Genomic DNA, 26,237 nt, shown 5'->3' on the forward strand with positions numbered 1-26,237 from the left:
GCTTTTACTTATAACAGAGCAACCCAAAACCAAAAGGATGTACATAGCCAAACAGTAGCTAGACAAAGGCAGGTATGTTTTTCGTAGTTAGCAATAATAATACTCCAAGATTAGAAGAGATATCGAGATAGATATAATCACAAAAGCTTCTAGAATGGCGCAAAAAAGAAAAAAGAGCTGGACCGCTTTGATGGCTATAAATCACTCTCTATGCTGTATCCAATCTCCCACATCACCCACACTATCAAAGCTTTTTGGCTGCCACTCGCACCGCTCTCGTGCCCACCATGGCGCCCACGCCGGACTCCGTTTCTGCTACGTCACCGCCGCCGCCGCTGCCACCGCCGCATTTTGTCATCGTCCCCTTTCCGGCGCAAGGCCACACCATCCCCATGGTCGACCTCGCGCGCCTCCTCGCGGAGCGCGGCGCCCGCGCCAGCCTCGTCGTCACGCCCGTGAACGCCGCGCGCCTACGCGGCGTCGCCGACCACGCCGCGCGCGCCAAGCTGCCGCTCGAGATAGTGGAGGTGTCGTTCTCGCCGTCGGCCGCCGACGCCGGCCTGCCGCCGGGCGTCGAGAACGTCGACCAGATCACCGACTACGCCCACTTCCGCCCGTTCTTCGACGTCATGCGCCACCTCGCCGCGCCGCTCGAGGCGTACCTGCGCGCGCTGCCGGTGCCGCCGAGCTGCGTCATCTCCGACTGGTCCAACCCGTGGACGGCCGGCGTGGCGAGCCGCGTCGGCGTCCCGCGGCTGTTCTTCCATGGCCCGTCGTGCTTCTACTCCCTCTGCGACCTCAACGCCGCCGCTCACGGGCTGCAGCAGCAGGGCGACGACGACAGGTACGTCGTGCCGGGCATGCCGGTGCGCGTGGAGGTCACCAAGGACACGCAGCCAGGATTCTTCAACTCGCCAGGATTCTTCAACTCACCATGGAAGCCATGCGCACGGCCGACGGCGCGGTGGTGAACACGTTCAAGGACCCCGAGGACGAGTTCATCGCGTGCTACGAGGCCGCGCTCGGCAAGCCGGTATGGACGCTCGGGCCGTTCTGCCTCTACAATCGGGACGCCGACGCCATGGCGTCGCGCGGGAACACGCTCGACGTCGCCCAGAGCGCGATCACCACGTGGCTCGACGGCATGGACACCGACTCCGTCACCTACGTCAACTTTGGCAGCCTCGCTTGCAAGGTCCCCAAGTACTTGTTCGAGGTCGGCCATGGCCTGGAGGACTCCGGCAAGCCGTTCATCTGTGTGGTGAAGGAGTCGGAGGTGGCCACGCCGGAGGTGCAAGAATGGCTGTCCGCGCTGGAGGCGCGAGTGGCAGGGCGCGGCGTCGTGGTCCGCGGCTGGGCGCCGCAGCTCGCCATCCTGTCGCACCGCGCCGTCGGTGGCTTCGTCACCCACTGCAGCTGGAACTCGATTTTGGAGTCCATCGCCCATGGAACATCTGGATCCTCCATACCGCCGACGACCATTCTGCCTCTTGCTCGGCCGCGCCTCCACTTTTCCCTCCTCCGTCGTCTGCATGGTCCTCTTCTCCTTCTGCGCCCGGGCAGCCTGCGGCACCATCTTCGGCGTCATCCCCTTCGTCTCCCGCCGCTCGCTCGGCATCATCTCCGGCATGACCGGCGCCGGCGTCAACTTCGGTGCCGGGCTCACGCAGCTATTGTTCTTCACGTCGTCGAGGTACTCCACGGGCACGGGGCAGGAGTACATGGGCATCATGATCATGGCGTGCACGCTGCCGTGTCCGTGAAGCTCCACGTCATCGAGGTACTCCACGGGCACGGCGCTACCAGTACCAGCTCGTTGGCGCCGGCGAGCGCCGCCGACAGCCCACGCCCACCGCCCGTCCTCGCCGTGCGCACTGCGCGAGAGAGAGAAGACAGAGAAGGAAGAGGGGAAGAAGAGCATGATAGGTGGGTCCCACCCTTTTTTATTAAATAAAATACTGACTAGATTGTCATGCGTGCGCCACGTTGGATAAAACCGCTCTGGATTAGGTCGAGGGGGGTAATTTGTCTGGTATTGAAAGTTTAAGGTGGACCATAACAGGTTTTCGGGTTTATGGGGTAATTTGGACGACCGCAATAGTTCGATGGGTTTATTCGTACTTTTTCCTTACATAAAATAGAAGTAAAGGACAAGATATTAAAGAAATGGCTTACCATGCATGGGCTGCTCAGGCTTGGCTTGGCGCCCTGGCCTTCCAGGGCCGTGTATTAGCATCAGTATAGAGTATCTGACCATACAGCGTCCTTAAAATTTAGAGACAATAAATTTTAGTTTTAAATTCAGTCTGTTCTAATATCTTTGAGGATATTTGCGTCCTACTACCTCTGTCCCAAAATATAACAACTTTTAGCTATAAATTTGGACATACAGTTGTCCAGATTCATAGCCAAAATGTTTATATTTTGGAACGAAGGGAGTACTTTTTAACTGATCTTGCTATGAATAGGGTTCACAAAATCTTGCGATTATCACTATTATCACGTCTAGCAATTTTCTTAGTTTTTAATCACTGTAAACCTTGTGGCAACCGCACGGTTTTCATGGTAACCACGCTGTTATCGTGATAACCGTCTCACTGTGAGGTGATGGTAACCACATCCAAAACGATTTAGGGCTTGTTTAGTTGGCAAAAAAATTATGCCCCTGCATATCACATCGGATATACGGACACACATTTAAAATATTAAACATATTCAAATAATAAAACAAATTACAGATTCTGCTAGGAAACTGCGAGATGAATTTATTAAGCCTAATTAATCCATCATTAGCAAATATTTACTGTAGCACCACATTGTCAAATCATAGCGCAATTAGGCTTAAAAGAATTGTCTCGCAATTTCCTGGTGAACTGTGTAATTGGTTTTTTCTACATTTAACACTGTATGCATGTGTCCAAATATTTAATGTGATAGCATGAAAAATTTTATTTGGAAACTAAACAGGCCCTTAGTGAACCCTGGCTATGAGTCGGGCTAAGGCTAGCTAGGAGAGCCTCTCACGTTAGAGCCACACAATCATCATTGCAGGCCAGGGGTTCCTCATCCAACTCACACGTGATGTATGCATGTATGCTTCCTCGATGAAACAAACACATGAAGAACAGCGGAATAAAGACAAAGTAGGAACTAATAAGTGATAGCCTTGGCCCTTGACCGGGTAACTACTTGCTAGGTGACTCCATATATGCAAGAATGCATGACCACCTAGCAAATTAAACGCGGGTGGCTCGGAAGAATTGGATGAAGAATTTCATGTCATTCATTCTTGCGGAGTACTATAAATTGAAGTGTATAGATGGATGAAAACAAAAACAGGATTTGTATGGTTAATTAGCACTTTGAATTTGAAATTAAGGTAGGACTGTTGTGAGATAATGGAGATAGAACTGTTGTGAGATAGTGGAGCGAAACAAATCTTACGCTAGATGCAGACATGTGTGTTGTGCTCCATATGCTCTCTTCTTTAATACTCCTTACACCATCTAGCAGCTGGGTTTTGATTTGTTATTTAATAGGAGAATACTATCACACCGAAAACTATATAATCGATAGTAACTGGCTTGGGCTGTTAATTCTTCATGTGATCGGGATCTTTTCTCTTGGAGAAAATAGCATATCTATTCCTTGCTTCTTGATAGTTTAGTTTCTCTTTAAGATTGTCGCGTCTTAGTTTTATTGGTGCCGAATTTTGGAGGTTTTGATCTGGAAGGAATGTTTTGATTTGTTCCCAATGGGTGCTAATTGTTGTTGTGTTCATGGCAATGGCGTTGTTCAGTTGGCTGTAGCATTGGCGTTGCTGACCGTTGTTGAGTTGGTCCATGGCGGCAGCGATGGGTGGTGATGGGCACCGGGGTCGCGCCAGTCACCAAGTTCGGCGATGGCAACACGCTCAGCACCCTGCCATTTCAGAACGCCGTCTTCTACGTCCGGTAGTTCGCCAACAAGGGCGGCGCGCAGCTCTACGTGCCCAAGGGACGGTGGGGTTGCTCCATATGCTCTCTTCTTAAATACTCCTTACACCATCGAGCTCAGCTGGGTTTTGGTTTATTTCTCTATGGTTGGATGCCCATGCACTTCACTTTAGTTGTGCATAGTTGTTACCATTACTTCCGTCCTCGTTACTTTATTTTATTTGTTGATCTTTCATATTTAATAGGAGAACACTATCACAACCAAAATCGATAGCGGTTGTCGCATAAGACCGATGGTAATCTCCGAGTTGTATTATGATTTATGAAATTGAGGCTTTTATTTTGCTAATATTTTTAATTATGATTTTATTTTGGTTGTTCTCCACATCTTAAATCTTTTTCTTTTTGTTAAAATCTATGCTACGAGGGTTAATTTGTTGGGTTTTCCTAATCTATAGGCTCTCGCTTCAATGGAACAAATAACCTTTCCCTTTTTCCTAAAAATGTGGTTACATGCATATTAACATGGTAATTTTCATGATGGTCTATAGAGGTAGCACAATTTATGTAAGCATTTGTCTTATTTTATCTAATGAATAATTTCTATTTATACTATAGCTTCAATTAGTTGTGGTAGATTTTTTTTTACTTGTAGTATAAATCGATGATTTAGATTGTTCTACTAATAATAAGACTAGTACTATAATACTAGTACCGGTAGAGATCAAGGTTTATCTTAATGGTGGATACCGGAGCAGCCGTGCTTCCCATAGCGGTTCGGTAGCAAAAACAACTGGTAAGTTTCATATGATGTAAAGTTTGTTGTTGTGGATAATAATTTATAAAAGAAATAAATGGTTAAATTACGATATTCAAGATCAATTTTACGTCTTATTCTATATCCGTCCTAAAAAATGCAATTCTCGATTTTAATTTTGTCCCAAAATAAGTAAAACTTATAGTGCTACTTGTTACTTGTCCCATTAATAACAACTAATTTAAATGTTCTCTAATTTACACCCAACTATCTTCACACTTTCAACCACCCCCCAATTGATAGGGAACAGCTAGATGATTTTCCCTCATTGTTAATTTATCCTTCTACTCATAAACTGTATTTATTCTAGGACTGAGGTAATTTTTTAGCATGGAGTAAAGTGTTACGTTCTTTTGTCCGTCATCGTCAATCTCCTCTATTTTCTTCCTTCTCTGAAGATCGCGTATATGTTGCCAGAGATGGTGTCAGTCCCGGTCTTTCATTCGTTGTTTCCCACACGCATGATCACGTAGCACCGGTACGACGCGAAATATAAATATATGTATTTTTTGTAATTCTATGTAAGTGATGTATCACATAGAAATGTTGATCGACTATTTGCATTGGAGAAGTGTATAGGCTGGATAAAAGAATATACAAAGAACGCCAGGAAACAAAATTACGACATCTGAAACAAACTGTGTTCTAGGTTTCAACCACACGGTCGGATCTTCAGATTTGACTACGCGACCTCTGTAACTCATCCAGACACTGCATTAGGAAGGCAAGATGAAAACGAATAGTGCAAAAATCAACCTGTCGTAGTCCACAATTATGCCAATCAACATCTGGTCTCAAGACGTTCAGATGTGGCTAGCTGCAGCTGAACTGCTCGATTAATTGGTGCTGATACTGTCCGCTCCATGAGGAAGAAAGCACAAGCCAAGAAACACACCCAAGCAAGCAGGCATGCACCGTCAATCAATTTTCACTTTTTGATTCTGCTCCAATGAAAAATACAGTCTGAAGATTGAAGGAGGGAATGGCCTCTGCAGCCATCACAAGCTGCGTTTTTCTCTTTTCAGTAATGGAGCTACAGTCTCATGAATCCTGACCTCTCTAACCATCACAAGATAATGATTGGTGATAAACTCTTGTGCATCCAAAATATCTCATACTACTAAATTACATTTTGGGACAAATATTTGCAACTATGAAATTAGTATACTTGCATACTGCAATTCGTAACGTATGGTACAAATTTTGCAAGAGAATCAAATGTTTCATTTAATCAAATGGCACTCCTACCTTCTCATTAAAAAAACTGAGTATTTTTTTTATTATTGGAAAGTTTTTAAAATCTACATGTGCGAATTAGACCCTTTTTCTGATCGAAAATATGGAGAGCGAGAAAAGGGCGTCAGAGATCTAATTGTACCGACTTAGCATCTAGCCTGAAACACAATAATCAATCTAGTTTTTCATTATTATTTTTTTTTGAGAAACGGTAATCAATCTAGTTTTAATCCTAGAGTATCTAAAGTAGTGAAAGAAGTAAAGTTTTTCACCACCAGAATATGCCACGTCATCGGATTAAAAATGACCGTCGGATGCAACCATGTGATCAACACGGACCATTGGATTTCGAAGTAACATGAGTAGTCTTCCTGAGTCTTGGACTGAAAAGGCTGGAAGCCTCGCGAATATATAAAGCCCACGTGTCCACGGCCCACCGCACTACTCCCGATCGGTCTCACGGATTTACCCGGCAAAAAAAAAAACACACAGCCCACACTCCCAATCGCGTGTGCACCGCTGCCTCTCTCGTCTTCGCGCTCCGCCCGTATTGCCGTCGCCTCCACTGGCCACCGCCGCCTCCTCGTCTGCACTGCCACCCTCCCACCGCACCTCCCCATCCGCACCGCTGCTTCAAATCGTTTCCACCGCAGCGTTTTCCGCCGCTGCCGCCGTGTTTCCCCATTGATCCGAATCACAGCTGCAAAGAACGGAACAAGATCGAGATCGACGATGGTGGATCGAGATCAAAAATCAGATCGCAAATTCAAGCAGAAGTACAACAAGACTGTCGCCATCTCTTCCTCCCTTGCCCACTGAATCCCATGATCCCATCCCAGGTATCTGGTAATAAGTTACATAATCAATATATCCCATCCCCTCCTATCTGTCTTCTCACGTTGTGGCCTACCACTGCAGATCGGCTCAAATAAAAGAGACGATGCCAACAGATTGAGTGATGAAGAGCGAGGCACAAATTTCTGTATGGCTACAATCATGGTAAATATTACTTCTTCCGTTTCGTATTATAAGACTTTATAGCATTGCCTATATTCATATAGATGTGCTAGAAATGTATAGATTCATTAACATCTATGTATAAATGTGAGTAATGCTAGAAAGTCTTATAATACAAAACGGAGGAAGTACATTGATTTTCACACTGATAGATGTGTCAGCACACTATAATGAACTGGTGTAGGATCACCATAAATCGTGAGTAATGGTGTGGAGGAAGCAAAGGTCAATAGAATGCATTCGTTCTACTATTTATGCAAAACACTACATCTCATTCTTTCATATATAGGATTTTGAGGCTTTGTGAGTCATATCAAGGATTTGTGGGATTTAAAGATGGGCCTAATTCTTCATTGTTTTTTATTTTCTACAATAGGCATCGCATCTAGGTAATTATTTGTTGTGCAATGGTCAAGGCAGAATGCAAATGTTGTTATATCAAAAATCACTTCTTTAAGTTAATTAGTAATGCATAACTACATAATCATATGCTTTAAGTAGTGATTCCATCTTCAAGGCCATCCAACAGTAAAATTCAATTATATACTTTCAGGTGCTATTACACAGAGCAAGACTACTAAATTGCAAGTGGCATGCTATTATACAGTCTCCTTTAACCAATTTATATAGCAAAACTAACAAGACGTTAAACTTTCATTTAGAGATCGCCAAGGAATTATGTTTGCTCCGTGATATAAAATAATAGGTATTAAAAAAATGAGAGACAATAAAAATTGAAAGGGGACCTGAGGTACTACACTTAACGAGACAATTTTGCTCTGAAGCATTTTCAGTTGCGTTGAATTAGAAAAATTATTAGATGACAACATTAGATGGAATCTAAAGAAGATATTTTCTTACTGAGTTTACCCTTAAAATATTTTTTTCTTCTATGTTGTAACTCTTTTGTATAATCTACTTATGACGTCTCCACCTTAACATCTCATAAGAGAATCAGTCTATTCATATCTTAGTTTTGTTTTTGTTCCAAAACTAAAACTTCAACTACACCTAAATATTCTTTCATTTCAGGGGGAAGAATCATGTTCTTTGAATTGCATCTGCTATCAATCAACAAGCTAGGGATCTCATAATGTTCTGATGAAGTTACTTGCAGAGGTGGAGCTTACCAACTTCAAAGAAAAGAAACATGAACTAGATTTTCTGAAACTATTATTCAGGGCAGAACCATCACTTACAAGGATGAGAATAACCTGTCATCATTCGTTTGCTGTCTAGGAGAAACTACCTGAAGATTTACAAAGTTTTGCTTTGCTTTTGCAAGCCAAGAATATTTTTGTTGATGCGAATTTCCTGAAATGAATGAGTTGTGGTTGATGGCAGGCCTACAGAGAAGAGAAAACCTCCTTGGCTTGGGTTGAAGGATTTTTGGTTGGCAATAATGCATAAATAGACAAACTACTATAATTGTGATGACTCTGGATTTTTTACTACACTTCATAACCAAATTGCACATTTTCATTTTGGAATGTTTATTATGTTATCTTCTTGAGATACTCGGAGGCCAAATGATCTTTGAGCAATTTGTGTTGGTTTCAAATCATGGACTTGATTGCCGTTTACTTTGCTACTGTATATTGCATTAGGTTTGATAACTGTGAACCTTATGCATCGTATCGCTGAGTAAACATTCTCATCTCTTCACCGCATACGGTAAGACGTTGATCCTGGACATAATATTTGAACCTTCAGTTGAAATATAGTTTGAGCTGAATCTATAGTTTTAAAATCAAGTTGTATGATTTTGTAAGAAAAAAAAATCAAAATTAAGTATGATTGTACATTACAGGCACCCAAAGTCGTGCAACGCACGACAAATTGGCTAGTGTCTCATGAAAATGACAGGCAAACCAAAAGCAGAGTCATACACGCAGAGAGAAAACAAGCAAATGGTCATCGTTGGTTTATCAGATCGATCGAGATCCAATACATCACCAAGTGTATTTTCTTGATGAATTTAAACACTGAACTCACTTGTTTGTGGCAGACTTGTTACACCATACAGGTCATCTGAATATGGATGGCATTGCAAGATGATCATAAGTGGCGAAAGGTGAAACATGAAAGGCCACAAAGGTGGCAACTGACAACCTGATAGAGCTAGCCTGATATCAACAAGGGCTATGTTTAGTTCCTGAAAAAAGTTAAAAGTTTGGGGAAAGTTAGAAGTTTGGAAAAAAAAAATTAGGAGTTTATGTGTGTAGAAAAGTTTTAGATGTGATGTGATGTGATAGAAAGTTGGAAGTTGGGGGTGAACTAAACACGGCCAAGATAAAATGTTCAGACGAAGCAACGTTGAACTATAGGGTAGATTGGGATCCTGACAAAAGCCAACAATTCCAAGTCAACTAGGGGTGTGTTTAGTTCACGCTAAAATTGAAAGTTTGGTTGAAATTGGAACGATGTGACAGAAAAATTAGAAGTTTGTGTGTGTAGGAAAGTTTTGATGTGATGAAAAAATTAAAAGTTTGATGAAATAATTTGGAACTAAACACGGCCTAGGAATATTCTGATTTCTGGAGGCATGCATCTTCTTGGATTCTCATTGGAATATTCCAACTTCCAAGTCCACATTGTGAAGAAAGTTGTCCGCAAATAGAATTACATCATCCATTAACTTCTTCAGAATAAGTAAAGACAGGTGACTTGATGTGCATGGATGTCCATGCATGGAGAAATAAATCATTGCAATCAAACCTAATGCCAACAAATGGAAAAAAAAATATTCAGGAAACACTGCAATCTGTGGATTCAAATGTGCCTATTTGCACTGCACTCTACTGTTATAGAACTTGAGTTTTTTGGTTCCTGCAGGGTGAAGCTGCGTATCAGCTGCGTCAGGCTTTCATACGAGGAGCCCCCTTTCTCCATGGCTCTGTGAGCTTTCTCCCCGTACTCCTTTGCCTTCCTCCTCCTCTCGCCGGCCTCCTCGCCGCCGTCCATGAGCTTTGACACCGCCCGCGCGACGTCTGCTCGCCCCACCTGCATGGCGGCCTCGTCGCCGAACAGCAACACGGACGCCGTTGCGCCGACCGGCACGCCGACGCCGAGCACGTTGACGGCGAGCCGCTCGTTAAGGAACTGATCGGTGAAGTGCGGCCACGTCACGACCGGCACGCCATGGGCGATGGACTCCAGAATCGAGTTCCAGCCGCAGTGGGTGACAAAGCCACCGACGGCGCGGTGCGACAGGATGGCGAGCTGCGGCGCCCACCCGCGGACCACGACGCCGCGCCCCGCCACGCGCGCCTCCAGCGCGGACAGCCATTCTTGCACCTCCGGCGTGGCCACCTCCGACTCCTTCACCACCCAGACGAACGGCTTGCCGGAGTCCTCGAGGCCATGGCCGACCTCGAACAAGTACTTGGGGACCTTGCGAGCGAGGCTGCCAAAGTTGACGTAGATGACGGAGTCGGTGTCCATGGCGTCGAGCCACGTGGTGACCACGCTCTGGGCGACGTCGGGCGTGTTCCCGCGCGACGCCATGGCGTCGGCGTCCCGGTTGTAGAGGCAGAACGGCCCCAGCGTCCACACCGGCTTGGCGAGCGCCGCCTCGAAGCACGCGATGAACTCGTCCTCGAGGTCCAGGAACGTGTTCACCACCCCGCCGTCGGCCGTGCGCATGGCCTCCATGGCCGCGTCCCGTAGGTCCTCCCACCCTGGCGTGTTGAAGAACCCTGGCTGCGTGTCCTTGGTCACCTCCACGCGCACCGGCATGCCCGGCACAACGTACCTGTCGTCGTCGGCCTGCTGCTGCAGCCCGTGCGCGGCGGCGTTGAGGTCGCAGAGGGAGTAGAAGCACGACGGGCCATGGAAGAACAGCCGCGGCAAGCCGACGCGGCTCACCACGCCGGCCGTCCACGAGTTGGACAAGTCGGAGATGACGCAGCTCGGCGGCGCCGGCAGCGCGCGCAGGTACGCCTCCAGCGGCGCGGCGAGGTCGCGCATGACGTCGAAGAACGGGCGGAAGTCGGCGTAGTCGGTGATCAGGTCGATGTTCTCGACGCCCGGCGGCAGGCCGGCGTCGGCGGCCGACGGCGGGAACGGGACCTCCACTATCTCGAGCGGCAGCTCGGCGCGCGCGGCGTGGTCGGCGGCGCCGCGCAGGCGCGCGGCGTTCACGGGCGTGACGACGAGGCTGGCGCGGACGCCGCGCTCCGCGAGGAGGCGCGCGAGGTCGACCATGGGGATGGTGTGGCCCTGCGCCGGAAAGGGGACGATGACGAAGTGCGGCGGCGGCGGTGACGTAGCAGTATCGAGCTCAGCCGTGGGCGCCATGGACAAGGTGAGCACGAGCGTTTGCAGCCGGTGCGAGCGGCAGCCACCAGCCAAAAGCTTTGATGGCGTGGCTAACATGGGACGTTGGATATATGGAGTGATTACGCCTAGGGGTGGGCAAAAAAAAAAGACCGAACCGAAAGAGCGAACCGGAAAGACCGAGACCGAGACAAAAAGACCGAGACCGAGAAATTCGGTCATCAATTCGGTCCTAGATAGTGAAAGACCGAATTTTGTTCGGTCAATTCGGTTAGTCTCCTCGGGTAACCAAATAGACCGAATAGACCGAAAAGACCGAATTATCAAAAAAGTCTAAATACAACCTACAATCCACTATGTTTAATAGGATTAAACTCTAATTTTCACATCCCTATTTCTTCTAGGCATGCAACCTAATAAGAGTCTTTACTCATAAATGCTTACGAATTTTTTTTGTGATTTTTGTGTTGAAAATTTCCATTATTTCTTTGCATATATGAAAATGTTGTTACGAATTTTTTTTGTGATTTTTGTGTTGAAAATTTCCATTATTTCTTTGCATATATGAAAATGTTGTTGAATTTCGGTCAGGACCGAGACTGAGACCAAAAAGACTGAGACCGAATTTGTCGGTTCTGATAGTTTTTCACATAAATTCGGTCTTCACTTTTCAAAGACCGAAATGACCGAAAGACCGAAGACCAAGACCGAAATTTTCGGTTAGACCGAATGCCCACCCCTAATTACGCCCATAGGTTTTCTAGCTAGCTCCACAAGGTGGTGGGCTAGACAATTTAGACTCGAAGCCTTACCACTTTTAATTATTTGATATTAGGTCATTCGCGTCTTTTTTAAACCATCTAGAGATCTTTCTGCTACAAAATATATATACTAAGTTCTCACGTGAATGTATATTAATTACCTACCAGCTTATTATATAAAAGATAAAAATTAAATGTGCACCTATGCTGGTGAGAAGATCGAGCTAAGCCCAACAAAGCTCGTGAGCTTAGGCCTCGGCTTGTTAAGAGCTCGAGCGGTTCGCGAGTCTCGAGCTTTTTTATTATCCTACTGACAAGTGCACCCTAAAATGTGAAATAGTAATAACCATGGGCCGAGGCTGGGCCAGTGAGAATGTGAGACCCACCAAGGCATCGACCGCACGGTCCGCACCATTGAAACGGGCCACTGCTTGTTTCTTTTCAGAAATTCTTTCATGTTCTTATTTTTGCAGAAAAAAAAAATCATGGCATTCCCTCGTTATGAGTTCATCACTAGATTACACAATACCTCCTTGGAATAAATTACAAATTCTCACGGTCTAAACCACCCCTCCATTTGTCTACTCGCCAACTCACTTCGTACGCATAGATTCCCCACGTTCTTTTATGGGTTTTGCATTGATTATTTTTCTCGGTCCAATCTATATTAGCGTCAAACATGAGCAGTGCACTGAACACCCGCGCAATCTTGATTTTAAAGTGATTGCGAAATTAATGGTACCAATGAAAATCTATGGATAACAAATGTAAGTTTGTTTTCAACTTAGTAATTTGACTTTGTTTAATTTTCTGTTCGCTTGGAATACATCCCCTTGTTTATGGTAGTGAGAATGGACGTGTACACCTGCAACCTGCTTTTTGATTATTAAGATTTTCTTTTCTAGCCATTTTTAACCATATCGCTCAACTCTTCCTGCTTTGAGATTTTAATTCTAGTACCTGTGATGGTTTTTTTGGAAGAAATCTGCTAATTTTAGACAATTAAATTCGTTGCAAGATTCATGCACAGGCGCACGCTGGTGGGGTGAGAATCGACCCTGCAACCTCCCTATCCACACATAAGTGACAGAAAACGCTCTCTCGTTGGTCCTTGACCTCTCACGAATACTTATTATAGTAAAATTCACCCCTTTCCAACCCCTCTCTCTCCCCACCATCGGCTCATCGCTGGTGAAGGCTAGGATAGGGACTAGATTCCCTGCTCCTCTAGTACTTGTAGTAGCAATGGTCGGGTTATCCCGTTGGTTTAGGTTCTTCCCGTGGTTTTAATTTTCCCTTTTGATTCTCATGGTGATTGTTGGCGTCGGTCGGCCTCGTCCTTGTGTCTAGGAGCGCTGTCGGGCTTCTCCACGGAGACGAATCACTCCCTGTCGGGCTTCTTCTCCCAGCTGCTACCTAGGGTGCCTCCAGATCTGTGCAAAGAGAGGTAACGTCTGTCTACATCGACATCTCCGGCGAGGTCTTTCCAAGGAAGGCGGCCTCATGCTTGATCCTTGGCGACAAATCTTCACTAGGTGGCTGGAGTTTTCAAGTTGCATCAAAGATGTCTCAACCTCCCACTCGTGGAGGACCGAATCTGTATGCCTCTTGGCTTCTTATGTAGCTCGCCGCGTTTCTTTTGCTTTCTTCACCAACAAAATACATCTAGTTGTTGTCTTTGGAATAGCTATGGTCTTTGTACTAATTTCTCTCAAGAACAATAGTAGAAATCTCAAGTGGTGTTGCTAAAATTTCACTTTGCTCATCAACACCTTAGCCTCCATACATAGGAGGAATCATTAGGGATTGAGTGCATTCAGCTCACTTGGTTTCACCCTCCACCGGAAGTGAGCTTCAGATCTTCTTCATCGGTGACAAAGGCCAAGAAGGAGAATGACTCGATTGCTTTTTTTTTTCTTTCTAAGTCCTTTTCTACAAAATGTTGAGCAAAAGTGTAATTTGCCCATTCACAAGGGGTTTTTCGCAAAACTGGAAGTGTCCCAGTTATCCGTACTGTTATCACTGCACTGTAACAACTCATCATATATTATGTTTCTAACCTATATATAAAATAAATGCATGAGTTTTTCTTTATAAAAACCCACCCCCATCACACGAGTGCTCCTTTTGCCACCAAGCTAGCGCTGTGTTTTCTTTTGAACTCAATTTTAATGCTACTAGTCGTATATGTATAGTATACGGCATAACTATGATGTGTTTTTACACCGTAATTACACCGATAGTTTTTTCGCATGAGATTTGTTGATGGCACTATTGGTAGATCTATGCAAGAATGCATAACCACATAGCAAATTAAATGTGGTGGTTTACGAGAATTGGATTAATGGTTTTCATGACACCCGTGCCTGCATAGTCCTATAAATTGGATGGTATAAGATGGGAGAAATTAAAGGACATTATTTTTATGGTTGAGCTAGAGCAATCGGAAATTAAGATAGGTTGTGAGATAGTGGAGCAAAATAAATCAGGCTAATAGGGCTTAAGAGCAGGTAAAATAGCAAGTTATAAGCCAGCTGTAAATATATTTTAAGTAGATAAATGAGGAGAGAGAATAGAAGCGGGCTACAGATTTGTAGCTGGCTGTAGCACGGACTCCAAAACGCAGTGTGTATGACAGGTGGGACCATGTATTAATAGTGTGATATGTAACTATTGTATGAATGAGCTATTAAATTGGCTATATATGAATTAGAGCTAGTAGTTGGCTATACTATTAAACAACTTGCTCTAAGACGGGTGCGGTTTAATTTCGCTCTCTTCTAAACTTCTTACAGCAGCCAGCGGTTGGGTATTCGTTATCTAGCCAGCTGTATTATCATTATTGCTCCATTGTGGGGAAGCATTAGATATTCATGTCCAAGCGGTTGGGTGCTGATTCAGAGCAAGTATAATAGCAAGCTATAAGCCTACTACAAGTTTATGTGGAGAAGAGAGATAACAAAAAAATCAAGGATGTTGGCTCTCATGTAAAAGCTAGCTTAACACAAGCTCCTAGGTAAATATATTAAATGCATAGGTTAGAGATAGAGACGGAAGAAGATAGTTGTAGCCAACCTTATAGCTAATCCATTATATATGTTGGCTTTAAGATGGACTAATAGTAGGAAGTGAGCTCTACTATTATCCTTGCTCTTACGGCAAGTACTATGGGCATCTAAGCACAAGCCCCAAGATGCCACATAGGACTAAATAGTGAGGTGGAGGAGAGAAGAAGGATGAGAGAGAAATAATCACCTCTCATGCAAGGGGCAGCCCCTACACAAACTTCAATAAATATGTGAGAGTGTTAAAAATATTGGAGATTGTGTGGTAGAGGTAACCTATTATACATATCACATCTTAATTTAATTATATATGTCATGCATAAAATTAGATATGGTAGTCACCTATTATAAAACTTGCCCTCACTAATTTTTGCTCTCTTCTAAACTTTTTTTTGTTAGGCACACTACATTATCGTTGTTGCTCCAAGGTGTCCATCGGTGTGTCATCGCGATACTATATCAATAGACCCATATACTCTCTCCGTCACTAAATATTCGACATCGTTGACTCTTTTAAATATATTTGACCGTTCGTCTTATTAAAAATTTTAAACAATTATTAATTATTTTCCTATCATTTAATTCATTGTTAAATATATTACTACTACTCAAGTTTTTTAATAATATTCACAAAAGTTTTTGAATAAGATGAACGGTCAAACATATTTAAAAATGTCAGCGGCGTCAAACATTTAGGAAAGGAGGGGTATAAGATTGATATTTTGGTCACCGAGTTATACTACTATTATGATTTAGAAATTTATTGTTTTCATTTTACCAGTAACTTATTATCGGGAATTTGTTTTCTGTTTTTTTTTCATATCTTAAGTCGTTTAACTTTTATTAAAAATATATGGTTGTGGATGACGGATGGTGCAGGAGTTACTTTGTTGGGGGTTCTGTTAAAAAGAAATATATTCATGTTCTAGTTTTGTACAAGTGCATTAATTTTAGATTAATATGGAGTACATCTAAAATTTGTCACTGTACTCCGTTAGCTAGTGGTAGGACTGGCAGACTTGCTAGAACCTACTCCTTCCGTCTAAAAAAAGACAAACCCTAAAAAGAGACAAACCCTGATTTCCGTGCCCAATGTTTGACCGTCCGTCTTATTTGAAAAAATTATGAAAAAAATTAAAAAGACAAGTCACGCAAAAATATTAATTATGTTTTATCATCTAACAACAATAAAAATACGAATTATAAAAAAATTTCATATAAGACGGACAGTCAAAGTTAGACACGGAAACCCAAGGTTTGCCTGTTTTTTAGACGGATGGAGTAGTACTACGTACATGAATGAATGTGGTCAACATTAATTTCAAGGTGATCATTTGGATGAAGCAATGAAGGTGAGACGCCGTCAAGGCCTCGTTTAGATTAAAAAATTTTGGCCAAAAACATCACATTAAATATTTGGACACATGCATAGACACTAAATGTGAGAAAAAACCAATTGCACAGTTTGGATGTAAGTTGTGATACGGATCTTTTGAGTCTAATTACATCATGATTTGATAATGTAATGTTACAGTAAACATTTGCTAATGACGGATTAATTAGGCTTAATAAATTCGTCTCGCGGTTTACAGGCGGAATCTGTAATTTGTTTTGTTATTAGTAAATGTTTAATATTTCAAATGTGTATCATATACTTAAAAAACTTTACACTCAAATAACTAAACACGCCCCAAATCCAAATAGAATGACGGGTGACTCAATTGATGTGCATGATGAATTCTCTGCAGCCAGCAAAAATGCATGCATCTATGAAAGTAAAGCTTATTCACTTTGCTACCATTTTTCTAAATTTTAGTAAGGTTGTCAAAATTTTTGTAAGATTTCATATGTACGTACTAAAATTTAGCAACAAACTAAATATAGCCACTTTTTCGATAACTTTGTCAAAAAAAATTATAAAGTTGAAAATGGTAGCAAAGTGAACAAGCCTTAAATCCGTGCAGAACTAATGCCAACGAAAATTACTACTCCCTCCTTTCCTTAATACAAGGGATTTTAATTTGCTTGCACTGTTTGATCACTCGTCTTATTTAAAAAATTTGTGCAAATATAAAAAATGAAAAGTTGTGCCTAAAGTACTTTGGATAATAAAGTAAGTCATAAATAAAATAAATAATAATACCAAAAAATTTTGAATAAGACGAATAATCAAACAGTGTAATTAAAATGTCAAAATCTCTTATATTGGGTATGGAGGGAGTAGTACAACTTCCCCATTGAAAAGGGCAGGTGTCAGCGAAACCCGGCGGTTGTAGCGAAACCATGCAACACACACGAGCTTGGACGCGAGGGAGAAGAGCACAAACAATCAAGTGAACACGATAAACACAGGATTTTTATTTTTATTTTTTTTGTAAAATTTGCTATAGGACACAAAAAAAACATATAAATAGTTGAGAGACACCGAAAAACCATAATATCGCTCCAGAACACTACAAAATTTAAGTAATTTGCTGAGGGACACCGAACGTATTATTTTTATCATTTCCTGGTTAAAAGTGGCGATATTTTTTTTCTAAATGCCCAGATTGCCTCCGCGTTACCCTCTATACTATATGTTGCCCCAGCTCGACGGCGGCGGCGCTGCCAGCACAGCAGCTACAAAGCCGCTACACCGCTGGGTCGTGCTTGAACTCCGGCGTCTTGAGGTACACGTCGCCGATGGCACGCGCCACCTGGACGATCCCCTTCACCCTCCACGTGCCGCGGGCGTGGACCACGACCTCGCCGTTGTCGGGGTGGAGCGCGGTGAGCTCCCTCCGGACCTCCTCCGAGGCCACGTTGTGCTCGGTAGAGAGCCGCTCGGAGACGGTCTAATCGGCTGCCGCGCGGCGGCCGAGGACGCTGCAGGAGTCGCCGGCGTTGGTGACGTAGAGCATGTCGCCGGAGATGGCGCCCAGGAGGCAGCAGGAGCCCGAGGCGGCCGCGCGGGACATGTTCGGCAGTGACCACCGCAACAGCTGCTAGTACTCCTCGTCGGCCGCCAGGAACGCCTTCCTAATCACGTCAGCGTCCACCACGCCGCTGCACTCCGCCGCGAACTCTGTTCAATTTTTGGCGCCAACAAATCAACTAAAGATTCTCAGAACCTTAACAAATCAAAGTAAAAGATGGAGCTCCGCCGCGCACACGCCGGCGAGCGCACGCACCATGGACGAGAGGGAAGAGGCGGGAATGAAGAAAGCGGGAGGCGTCGGGGCCGCCATGGCCATCATAGACGCCGGCAAGCGTGTCGCTGGGTGACGCCATGACCTACGCCTGGTCCTCCATCACCGCGTTAGCATGCGCCGCCGAAGCTTCCTCCGCCACCGTCGCCGTTGCAAGCTAGGGTTAGGGACTGGGGATTTTTCGTTCGGTGGAGTGACGCGGGGGCAATCTAAGCATTTCAAAAAAATATCACCACTTTCAGCCGGAAAATGATAAAATAATGCGTTCGGTGTGCCTCAGCAAATTACACAAATTTTATAATGTCCTGGGGCAGTATCACAATTTTACGGTGTTCCTCAACTAATTACACATTTTTTTGCGTGTCCTGTAACAAATTTTGCCATTTTTTTCTCTGTTTCTTCCTCCTTTTATTGCGAAGAGAAAGTAATACGTGAGCACGCAGGCCTAACTTGCGTGTGGCGAGTGTATGCCACTTGCAACATTTTCTCTGTTTCTTCCTCCTTTTATTGGGTACAGAAAATAAGACGTGAGCTCACGGGCCCAACTTGCATGTGGTGAGTGTCATCCCAAACATCTCCAGGGCCGACATCCATTCTTCTATCTTCGATGCAGTGATGGAAAAAAGGCTCAGGCTCATGAGCTCAGCTCGGGCTTGGCTCGGCTCGTAAGCCAAACGAGACAACCCCAAGCCTCCTTTTCAGCTCATTGCTGAAATGAGCCGAGCCCAAGCTGGTTTGCGAGCCGCTTGTTTCGGAGCTTAGACCACCATCTTTTTATATCGATTATTTTACTTTACGGCTCGGCTCGTTTCCACCCAGCTACCTCCGACTTCTTCACTACCCATAGAAATGGCTTGCCGGTGTCCTCTAGGCCATGGCCGACCTTGAACAAGTACTTGGGCGTCTTGTATGCGATACTACCAAAGTTGACATAGACTATGGAGTTGGTATTTTTGTGGCGTCGAGCCACGCGGACAGACGCGGTCTAAAAGTACACGCGCGTGACGACGCCAAGGCGTCAGCGTCACGGTTATAGAGGTAGATAAAAGATGCTTTAAAGAATTATTTTAATTTTTTTATTAATAATTAATATTCAATTAACTATATGCTTATTACGTTTCTTTTTTTACATGCAGCTAAGTTAGCCAAAACCCTGAGGCAACTGGATTGACGATGAACTATGAAGATATCTAGATCAGGCGGTGTCTACCGCCATTGAAGTAGAAAGAGATGGCATTGAAGTAGCAATTATGATAGAAGTCTCGAGGGGAAGCGTTTCTTTGATCTGATCGATCTTGTTCATGAAGCCAGAAGGTAAGCTAGCTACGAGTGTTTCCTCTCTCCAGTGAGATAAAGATGTCGGCATAGATGGCCATAAGGCTCGAGAGCCAGGCTCAAATATGACATGGTATGACTGGTGTCGGGCCCATGCCGACAATTGGGCCATGCCTGAGCCGAGCCTTAGTACGGTGGGCCGGCTCAGCCCGATGCGATCAAGAAAAATAGTTAAGGGACCAAAATAGACTTAATTCAGCTATATAATGCACGGCCCAAAGAAAAGAGAGATACAAAATAGACTTATCTAACCATATAAGACACCATCCAAAGAGATGAGAGAGGAAAAATAGACTTATTCTATAGAAAAGCACGATAGGTTGTCGTGTCTTTGGACCAGCCCGGCACGGCCCGAGTCTTATTGGGCCGTGGGTGCAGCCCGTGGGCAAGCACAAACTGGCCCCACGTGTAGGTCGGACCGTGCCGGCCGACTGACCTCGGCCCAGGCCCAGTCGTGCATGGGTCATGCCGAGCTAGATGGCCTATTTGGCCATCTATAGATGTCGGAGCCAAACAAACAGGGCAGCGCAGGTGAGTAGTCTCCATCCAAGCAGTTGGGTATTGAGTAAAAAATTACAAACTTTTTGGATGCCAATATTCATTTAGTAACAGCGCATGAACTGGCGAGGTGAGCCGTGAGCAGCCTTTGATGTTATTTTTTTTAATAATGAAAATAGATTACACCTTCGATTTTTGTCATAAGATATACAGGCATAAGTTTGTTAAAAAAAAGGTAAAGGTAAAAATAAAACATAAGGTGATGGGACAAATCCCCAACTCTTCTTTATTATTGACTAGAGTTAAACCACATATATTTTATTAGCTAGCAATTCTAATGAAACTAAGTCACCTATAATAGAATAAGAGACCATTAGCTACCAATACCAAAAGTATAGCACCATTGCGCATTGTATCATGCTCCCCCTATTGTAGCATCATAGACCAAAAATTGAGACAATAGGAAGACTTGAAAATAACCTACATAGGGTTAGATAATTATTTACCATTAAAAACTTGATCATTACGACGACACTAAATTGACCGATATACATCATTAGCTCCAATTATAATCATCTTTTTTTATAGACATAGATACCCCTTTAAGCCAATTACCAAAAATATTTTTTGTGTTACGGGGTAGAGGCATATTAAAAAAAAAACACACATCTCCAAAAAAACTGGGCAATATGACACTCAAAGAAAAGATTTGGATTATCTCTTGTGCATGGCAGAAGGAACAACGTTTGTCTGCCCCCATTTTCTTTTAGTCAGGTTATCCTTCGTTAGAATTACTTTTTTTAAAGAAACCATATAAAGTCCCATAGAATATTCATTTGGATCCTAACATTAGAGACTGAAAATTGGCCATAAGTTCTTATGGAGCTACCAACAAAGCAGTATTTTTCATTTGACAGTTATATTAGGTAGCCTAAGAATCAAACCATTCCACTCAATTAGCTTTGGCCAACAATGGCTCTCCAAAAAAACATTCAACAGCATTGTGGTCATAACCTCTGCGACAGTAGACTTCGAGTCACATTATATAAAGTAGGGTATTGAACTTTGAAAGTACGCAATCCCAACCACGTGTCTTTCCAAAATCTTATGCTTCTCTCATTGCCACATCTAAAAGACCCAAATATTAGAAATTGATCTTTAACTTTAATTAGACCGGTCCAGGACTAAAAAAAATACCTGTTTTGCTAGACATATAGAGAGAAGTTTATCCTTCATGTATTTATTATTTCGTAAAAAGTCTTGTCATACACTTCCACCATTAACCAACTAGAAAGTCATTTGCTTCACAAGCATCTATTTTTGATATTAAGGTTATGGATACCTAATCCACCTTATTTTTTTTTTGACCGGCATGTGTTTTTCCATTTTGTTAGTCCATATTTTCTTAGTAATCCAATCTTTAGGTCACCTTGATGGTATAGCCGGCAGTTATCAATGACAAATGACAAACTTATCACTTATGGGAGGTCAGTATTTAGTAACAGGGCACGAACTGGATATGTGAGCGGCCTCCATGTTATAGCCGGCAGAAGACATAACTAGACAAATCGCATCATCACCCATTTCCAACCGTCTGTCTGCATTTGAGAGTGGCACACACTTCGTTCTACTTCGTATATTCTAGCTACCTGAAAAAAGGTTACACCTCCTGAAAGATGTGAGAGTTGGCCATAGATAGACATCAACGTAGTGATCATGAACGTTAGGCACAACTTAGATGAGCAGAGTAGTAGGCTGGTATGCTCCATCAAAGCATGAGGTTATTTAGTTAGCTTCTTCCACACATAAAGGTGAAGCTGGAGATGTAATTTTGATTTGCCGATATATCTCTCTTTGAAATCACATGTGCCATATGAGATATCGGAGAAAAACAAATAGTTGTGGTACTTATGTATAACGAAATTGACCGTTCACATTGTTTTGTTAGATTCAACTACTACATAGTGGTCAGTGGGTCGATTGATTCTCTTATTTTGATGAGCTTACTCTCTAATTAATTTTAAACTTGTGAATCTCTCTAGACAGTTTTCACTAACCATTTTCGCAAGGAGATGCACACACTATGTAACTATACAAGTCTATGTAATTTAGCTTGACAATTTTTGAGCTTTTTTACCACTGGAGTTTAAACCAAATAAAGTGGCTCCACTTTGCTCCCGTGCAGCATTGTTTGATTTTTTTTCCCAATATAAAATTTACGTTTAAATTTTGTATATCCATATTGACAACATAATTAATCTATGTTAAAAAAACATTTTCAAGATTCTTCATGAAATGTTTCATGTAGTTTAAATCTCAATAATTAAATTAGCCGTAGGTTCTTCCGACCTATGAAAATAATGATAAAAAATTAAGAAAAAGGTTTGTTAGGGTAATTTAAGAAAAAGGTGAGGTACGAGGTATAGTGCTATCTACCGTCCTAAAGTATAATGTTTCTTGCATAAAGAAAAAAAAAGATAATTGTGTGTGCGTTGAGGGGATCAGGGGCGACGTTACGTAGATAGCGCGTCCGATCATCGCGCGATAGAGAGCAACGTGCGCTCAGGACCGAGGGAATCGGTCCTCATCGTTAGGTACGTGTGGGCGTGGGTGGGCCAAGCCCGTTAGCGCAATTCTCTGACTTGGTGGCAAGAGACCAATCTAACACCTTATTCATATGTGAAAAGGAATAAAGGGTGTTTTTGGATGATTTTTTTTTCAACATCCAACCGCCTGAGCTGTTAATTATAACATCAAGTTGACATTTCTGTAAGTCACACACTCAACTTGAATCTAGTGGCATAGGAGAAATTGGGAAAAATCGGATTGCATTTTAACAATTGGATCATGCAGTCATGGCCAATATATATGATTGTTCTTCAAGAAAAAAAACTAACAACGAGTATTATTTGCAAGGTTAACTTTTCGTTATATCATAATATGTTTCCAATGAAGGGCATGACTAGCAGTTAGGTACTCATGCAATTAGCATCTTACTATGTTATTAACAATAAGATTATGTCCCACACATGCAAACAGACGGTTGGTAAATAAATTGCAGGAAAGTATATATAGAATATAGGTGCTAACACTTGCAGCGCTTCATGACTAACTGTATATACCAAAAATCAGACGATGGTGTCCGAAAGATCATTTCTCATGTGAATAACAAAGCTATATTACCGTAACTATAAGATGTGATTTCGGAACCATCTCCTCTAATCAAAATAGAAAAATATATCTGATCCAATGGGATATGTGTCATCTAGGTAGGGCTGTAAAAAAAAAAAGTTCAAGGCTTGCGAGCAGCTCAAGCTCGTCCTAGGCTCGAGCTCCAAACGAGCCAAATCCGAGCCTGAGCAAAAGCCTGCGAGCTTTACCGAACAGAGCTCGAGCTTCTACCGAGCTTGACTGTGTATAGTTCATATTGTTTATTCTTCCTATTAATTTAATAAACTAATATATCAATTTATATTAGTATATATTTAGACAATAAATTAGTATGTGTTAGTATAATATATTTATCTTAGTCCTTTTCTACTCTTTTATTAGAGTGATCAAATAGAAAATAATTATATTTATCCAGAGATGATCATTAAAATATACTACTATATTATACTACTTATGGCCGAGCACGAACAAGCTCGAACCGAACTTGCCTAAAAGCTCGAAGGTGTAATAGACTCGGCTCGAGTTTGTGTTGAGCTTGAGCTTAGGTAGACGAGCTCGCTCGAGCTCGACAGCCCTACATGCAGGCGAGGTGTCCTCACTATCTCCTGGGAAAGTATTGGGAAAGTACATTGGGAAAGGTGTCCTTTATAACTCTTTAATGGAGGATTTTGGATTGATAGAAACACTTATTGTGTTTTAGCTCTTGGAATATTTTACTGATTTTTTAAGTTAATTACTTGGGAACTTTTGTATTGATTATAGTTTGATGGGATGATTTTACAACTTCTTATGTTTTTAATGCATGATATTATTTCTATATAATAGTTTGTTGTGAACCATGAAGAATAAAAATGGACTGATTTTGGTTGAGAATTATGTAGACTGAAATATAGTTAGTTCCATGATTTTATCATGAATTTAAATAAAATCTTGACCAAAGTCGTGTAGGTCAGTTGGTTAGATTCATTCTTTGTAGATTTTCTTAAACTCGTGCATTTGTTTTTTTTTATAAAGACTATAAACAAAATACATGGGTGGTAACAGTGCGTTCACTCATCCCATTTTGCAAAAGAAGCCCCACAAGAATGAGCAAATTACACCTTTTATCAGCATTTTGCAGAACATGACTTAAAAAGAGTATAGAAAATGATTGAGTCCTCCTTAGAGTGTGTTCGCTGGAGGAAGTTGGGAACCTATCTCAGCGCACAGAAAACGGAGCGGTTCATTAGCACGTGATAAATTAAGTATTAGCTATTTTTTTAAAAAAATGGATTAATTTGTTTCTTAAGCAACTTTCATACGTTTAGTAGTTTGAAAAACATGCGCGCGGAAAACGAGGAAGAGGGGTTGGGAACCTGGAAGTCCGAACACACCCTTAGGCTGCTTGTGATGCCAATGGGCAATGGCAAAGGCTTGGAGCTCGACTCCAACGAAGCCTGAATCAAGGCAAGTTGCATAAAGATAAGCCTATGCACAAACCCAAAAGGGGCATCCCATATGCGGAGATTCAAGTGTTGGCACATGATGCGAAGTTTCAGCAACACCATAAGATTTATACCAAAGTTCTTGTATATGTTCGATGTAACATCAATAAATGCACAAGAATCGGCCAGATCTATAACCCCATCAAAGAAGATAGATGAAACATGGTGAACTACGAAGGAAACCGAGGTCCATTTTTAAACGGGGCCTAATCCTTCGTGAATCTTAACCACTTCAACCACCTGTTGAGGAATCCTCCCTGAGATCTAGAAGAAGGCTGCCTCTCTTGCATAGAGCTCGCCGAAGAGACATGTGTAGGCCGGAGCAACATTTCCTTATGCACATCTAGTAGTACCACAGTTGGCTGCTAGGAAAGAAATGATGGCGATGCTGCAGCTCATTAGCAGGAAGAATCCCGAAGACTAACATCATGACAGTAGGACGATGGCATCCGAAGCCAACAGCCATCTCGAAGACCAAAAGAGCAAAATCCATGGGAATAGCCCGAGAAAGTAGGAGGACCCGACTAAAAGTACTACTACTAGAGGAGCCGTGAAGCCCAACCCCTCTATCCTCCACTTGCGAAAATGGGGAAGATGGCCTGGAACTTATTGGCATAGTAATATACATGCAGAAACAGTAAGATCCAAATTGTATTTTTGTTACTGTAGTATACTGCAGAATCAATAAAATCCAAAAGTTAAAATCAATCCTAAGCTAACTCATGTTTATCAACATTATTGTTCATACCATATCAATAATCTAGTTGAAATCATAATGTACGGTATGAAGAAATCTAGGTACACACTCTAATATATAATTTATTAGCATAGTAGTATACATACAGAAACAATAAGATCTAAAAATTATATCTTTGTTACTTAGTATAACGAAGAATCAATAAAATTCAAATTTCTAAGATCAATCCCAACCTAACGCATGTTTTATTAACATTGTTTATACCATATCACGTTAATCCCAACAACATAATGTAAGGAATATGGAAAAACGACGACTGGTGACATTATATGCATCTCAACTTGTATTTGTTTCAACAATAAATTATGCATAAATTTTTCATTTGATGTTATTTGGAGTGCTAAATATGTGTTATAAATTGAGATGAAGTCCAAAGAATAGTATTCATCTCATATTCATGGAGTCTTAATTTTACAGGTGGGATGGTAAGGAGAGTGAGAGGTTAATGTTATATTACCGCAAGCACGCACGCGTAAAATAACGTGACTTGGTGCCATGCAACCATATATTCTGCCTATTAAACCAACCTTGTAATAGGTTACCAATAGCAGAATATTGCTTACTGAACCATGTGTAATAGAATGAAATTATACTTGTATTGGGGAGGAATTGAGTTTGTGAAATTATACGGTGCTGTGTGATTTGTATAGGGGAGGGATCTAATTAATTTCTAAGGGTCTAACCCATGAACATGA

General features: G+C 42.5%; 1 protein-coding gene, 1 long non-coding RNA gene and 2 pseudogenes across 2 annotated transcripts; 2 read left to right on the forward strand and 2 right to left on the reverse strand.

Annotated features, from left to right (window-relative positions):
• The first annotated feature begins 259 nt into the window (after positions 1-259).
• Positions 260-2,861, forward strand: LOC127763752 (UDP-glycosyltransferase 73E1-like; annotated as a pseudogene).
• Positions 2,862-6,403: 3,542 nt separating this feature from the next.
• Positions 6,404-8,523, forward strand: LOC127764660 (uncharacterized). The gene is made up of 3 exons (XR_008015929.1): positions 6,404-6,827; positions 6,907-6,987; positions 8,038-8,523. It is a non-coding gene; the product is annotated as an uncharacterized LOC127764660 (long non-coding RNA).
• A 1,042-nt stretch (positions 8,524-9,565) lies between these two features.
• LOC127764222 (UDP-glycosyltransferase 73C1-like) lies at positions 9,566-11,304 on the reverse strand. Its single transcript, XM_052289075.1, has one exon. It carries the CDS (start codon positions 11,302-11,304, stop codon positions 9,778-9,780), a length of 1,527 nt encoding a protein of 508 aa, XP_052145035.1. The 3' UTR covers positions 9,566-9,777.
• Positions 11,305-17,676: 6,372 nt separating this feature from the next.
• Positions 17,677-24,824, reverse strand: LOC127761694 (probable protein phosphatase 2C 61; annotated as a pseudogene).
• Positions 24,825-26,237: the final 1,413 nt, after the last annotated feature.

This window comes from Oryza glaberrima, chromosome 2 (assembly GCF_000147395.1).
Source record: "Oryza glaberrima chromosome 2, OglaRS2, whole genome shotgun sequence".
In the NCBI taxonomy this organism is placed as follows: Eukaryota; Viridiplantae; Streptophyta; class Magnoliopsida; order Poales; family Poaceae; genus Oryza; species Oryza glaberrima.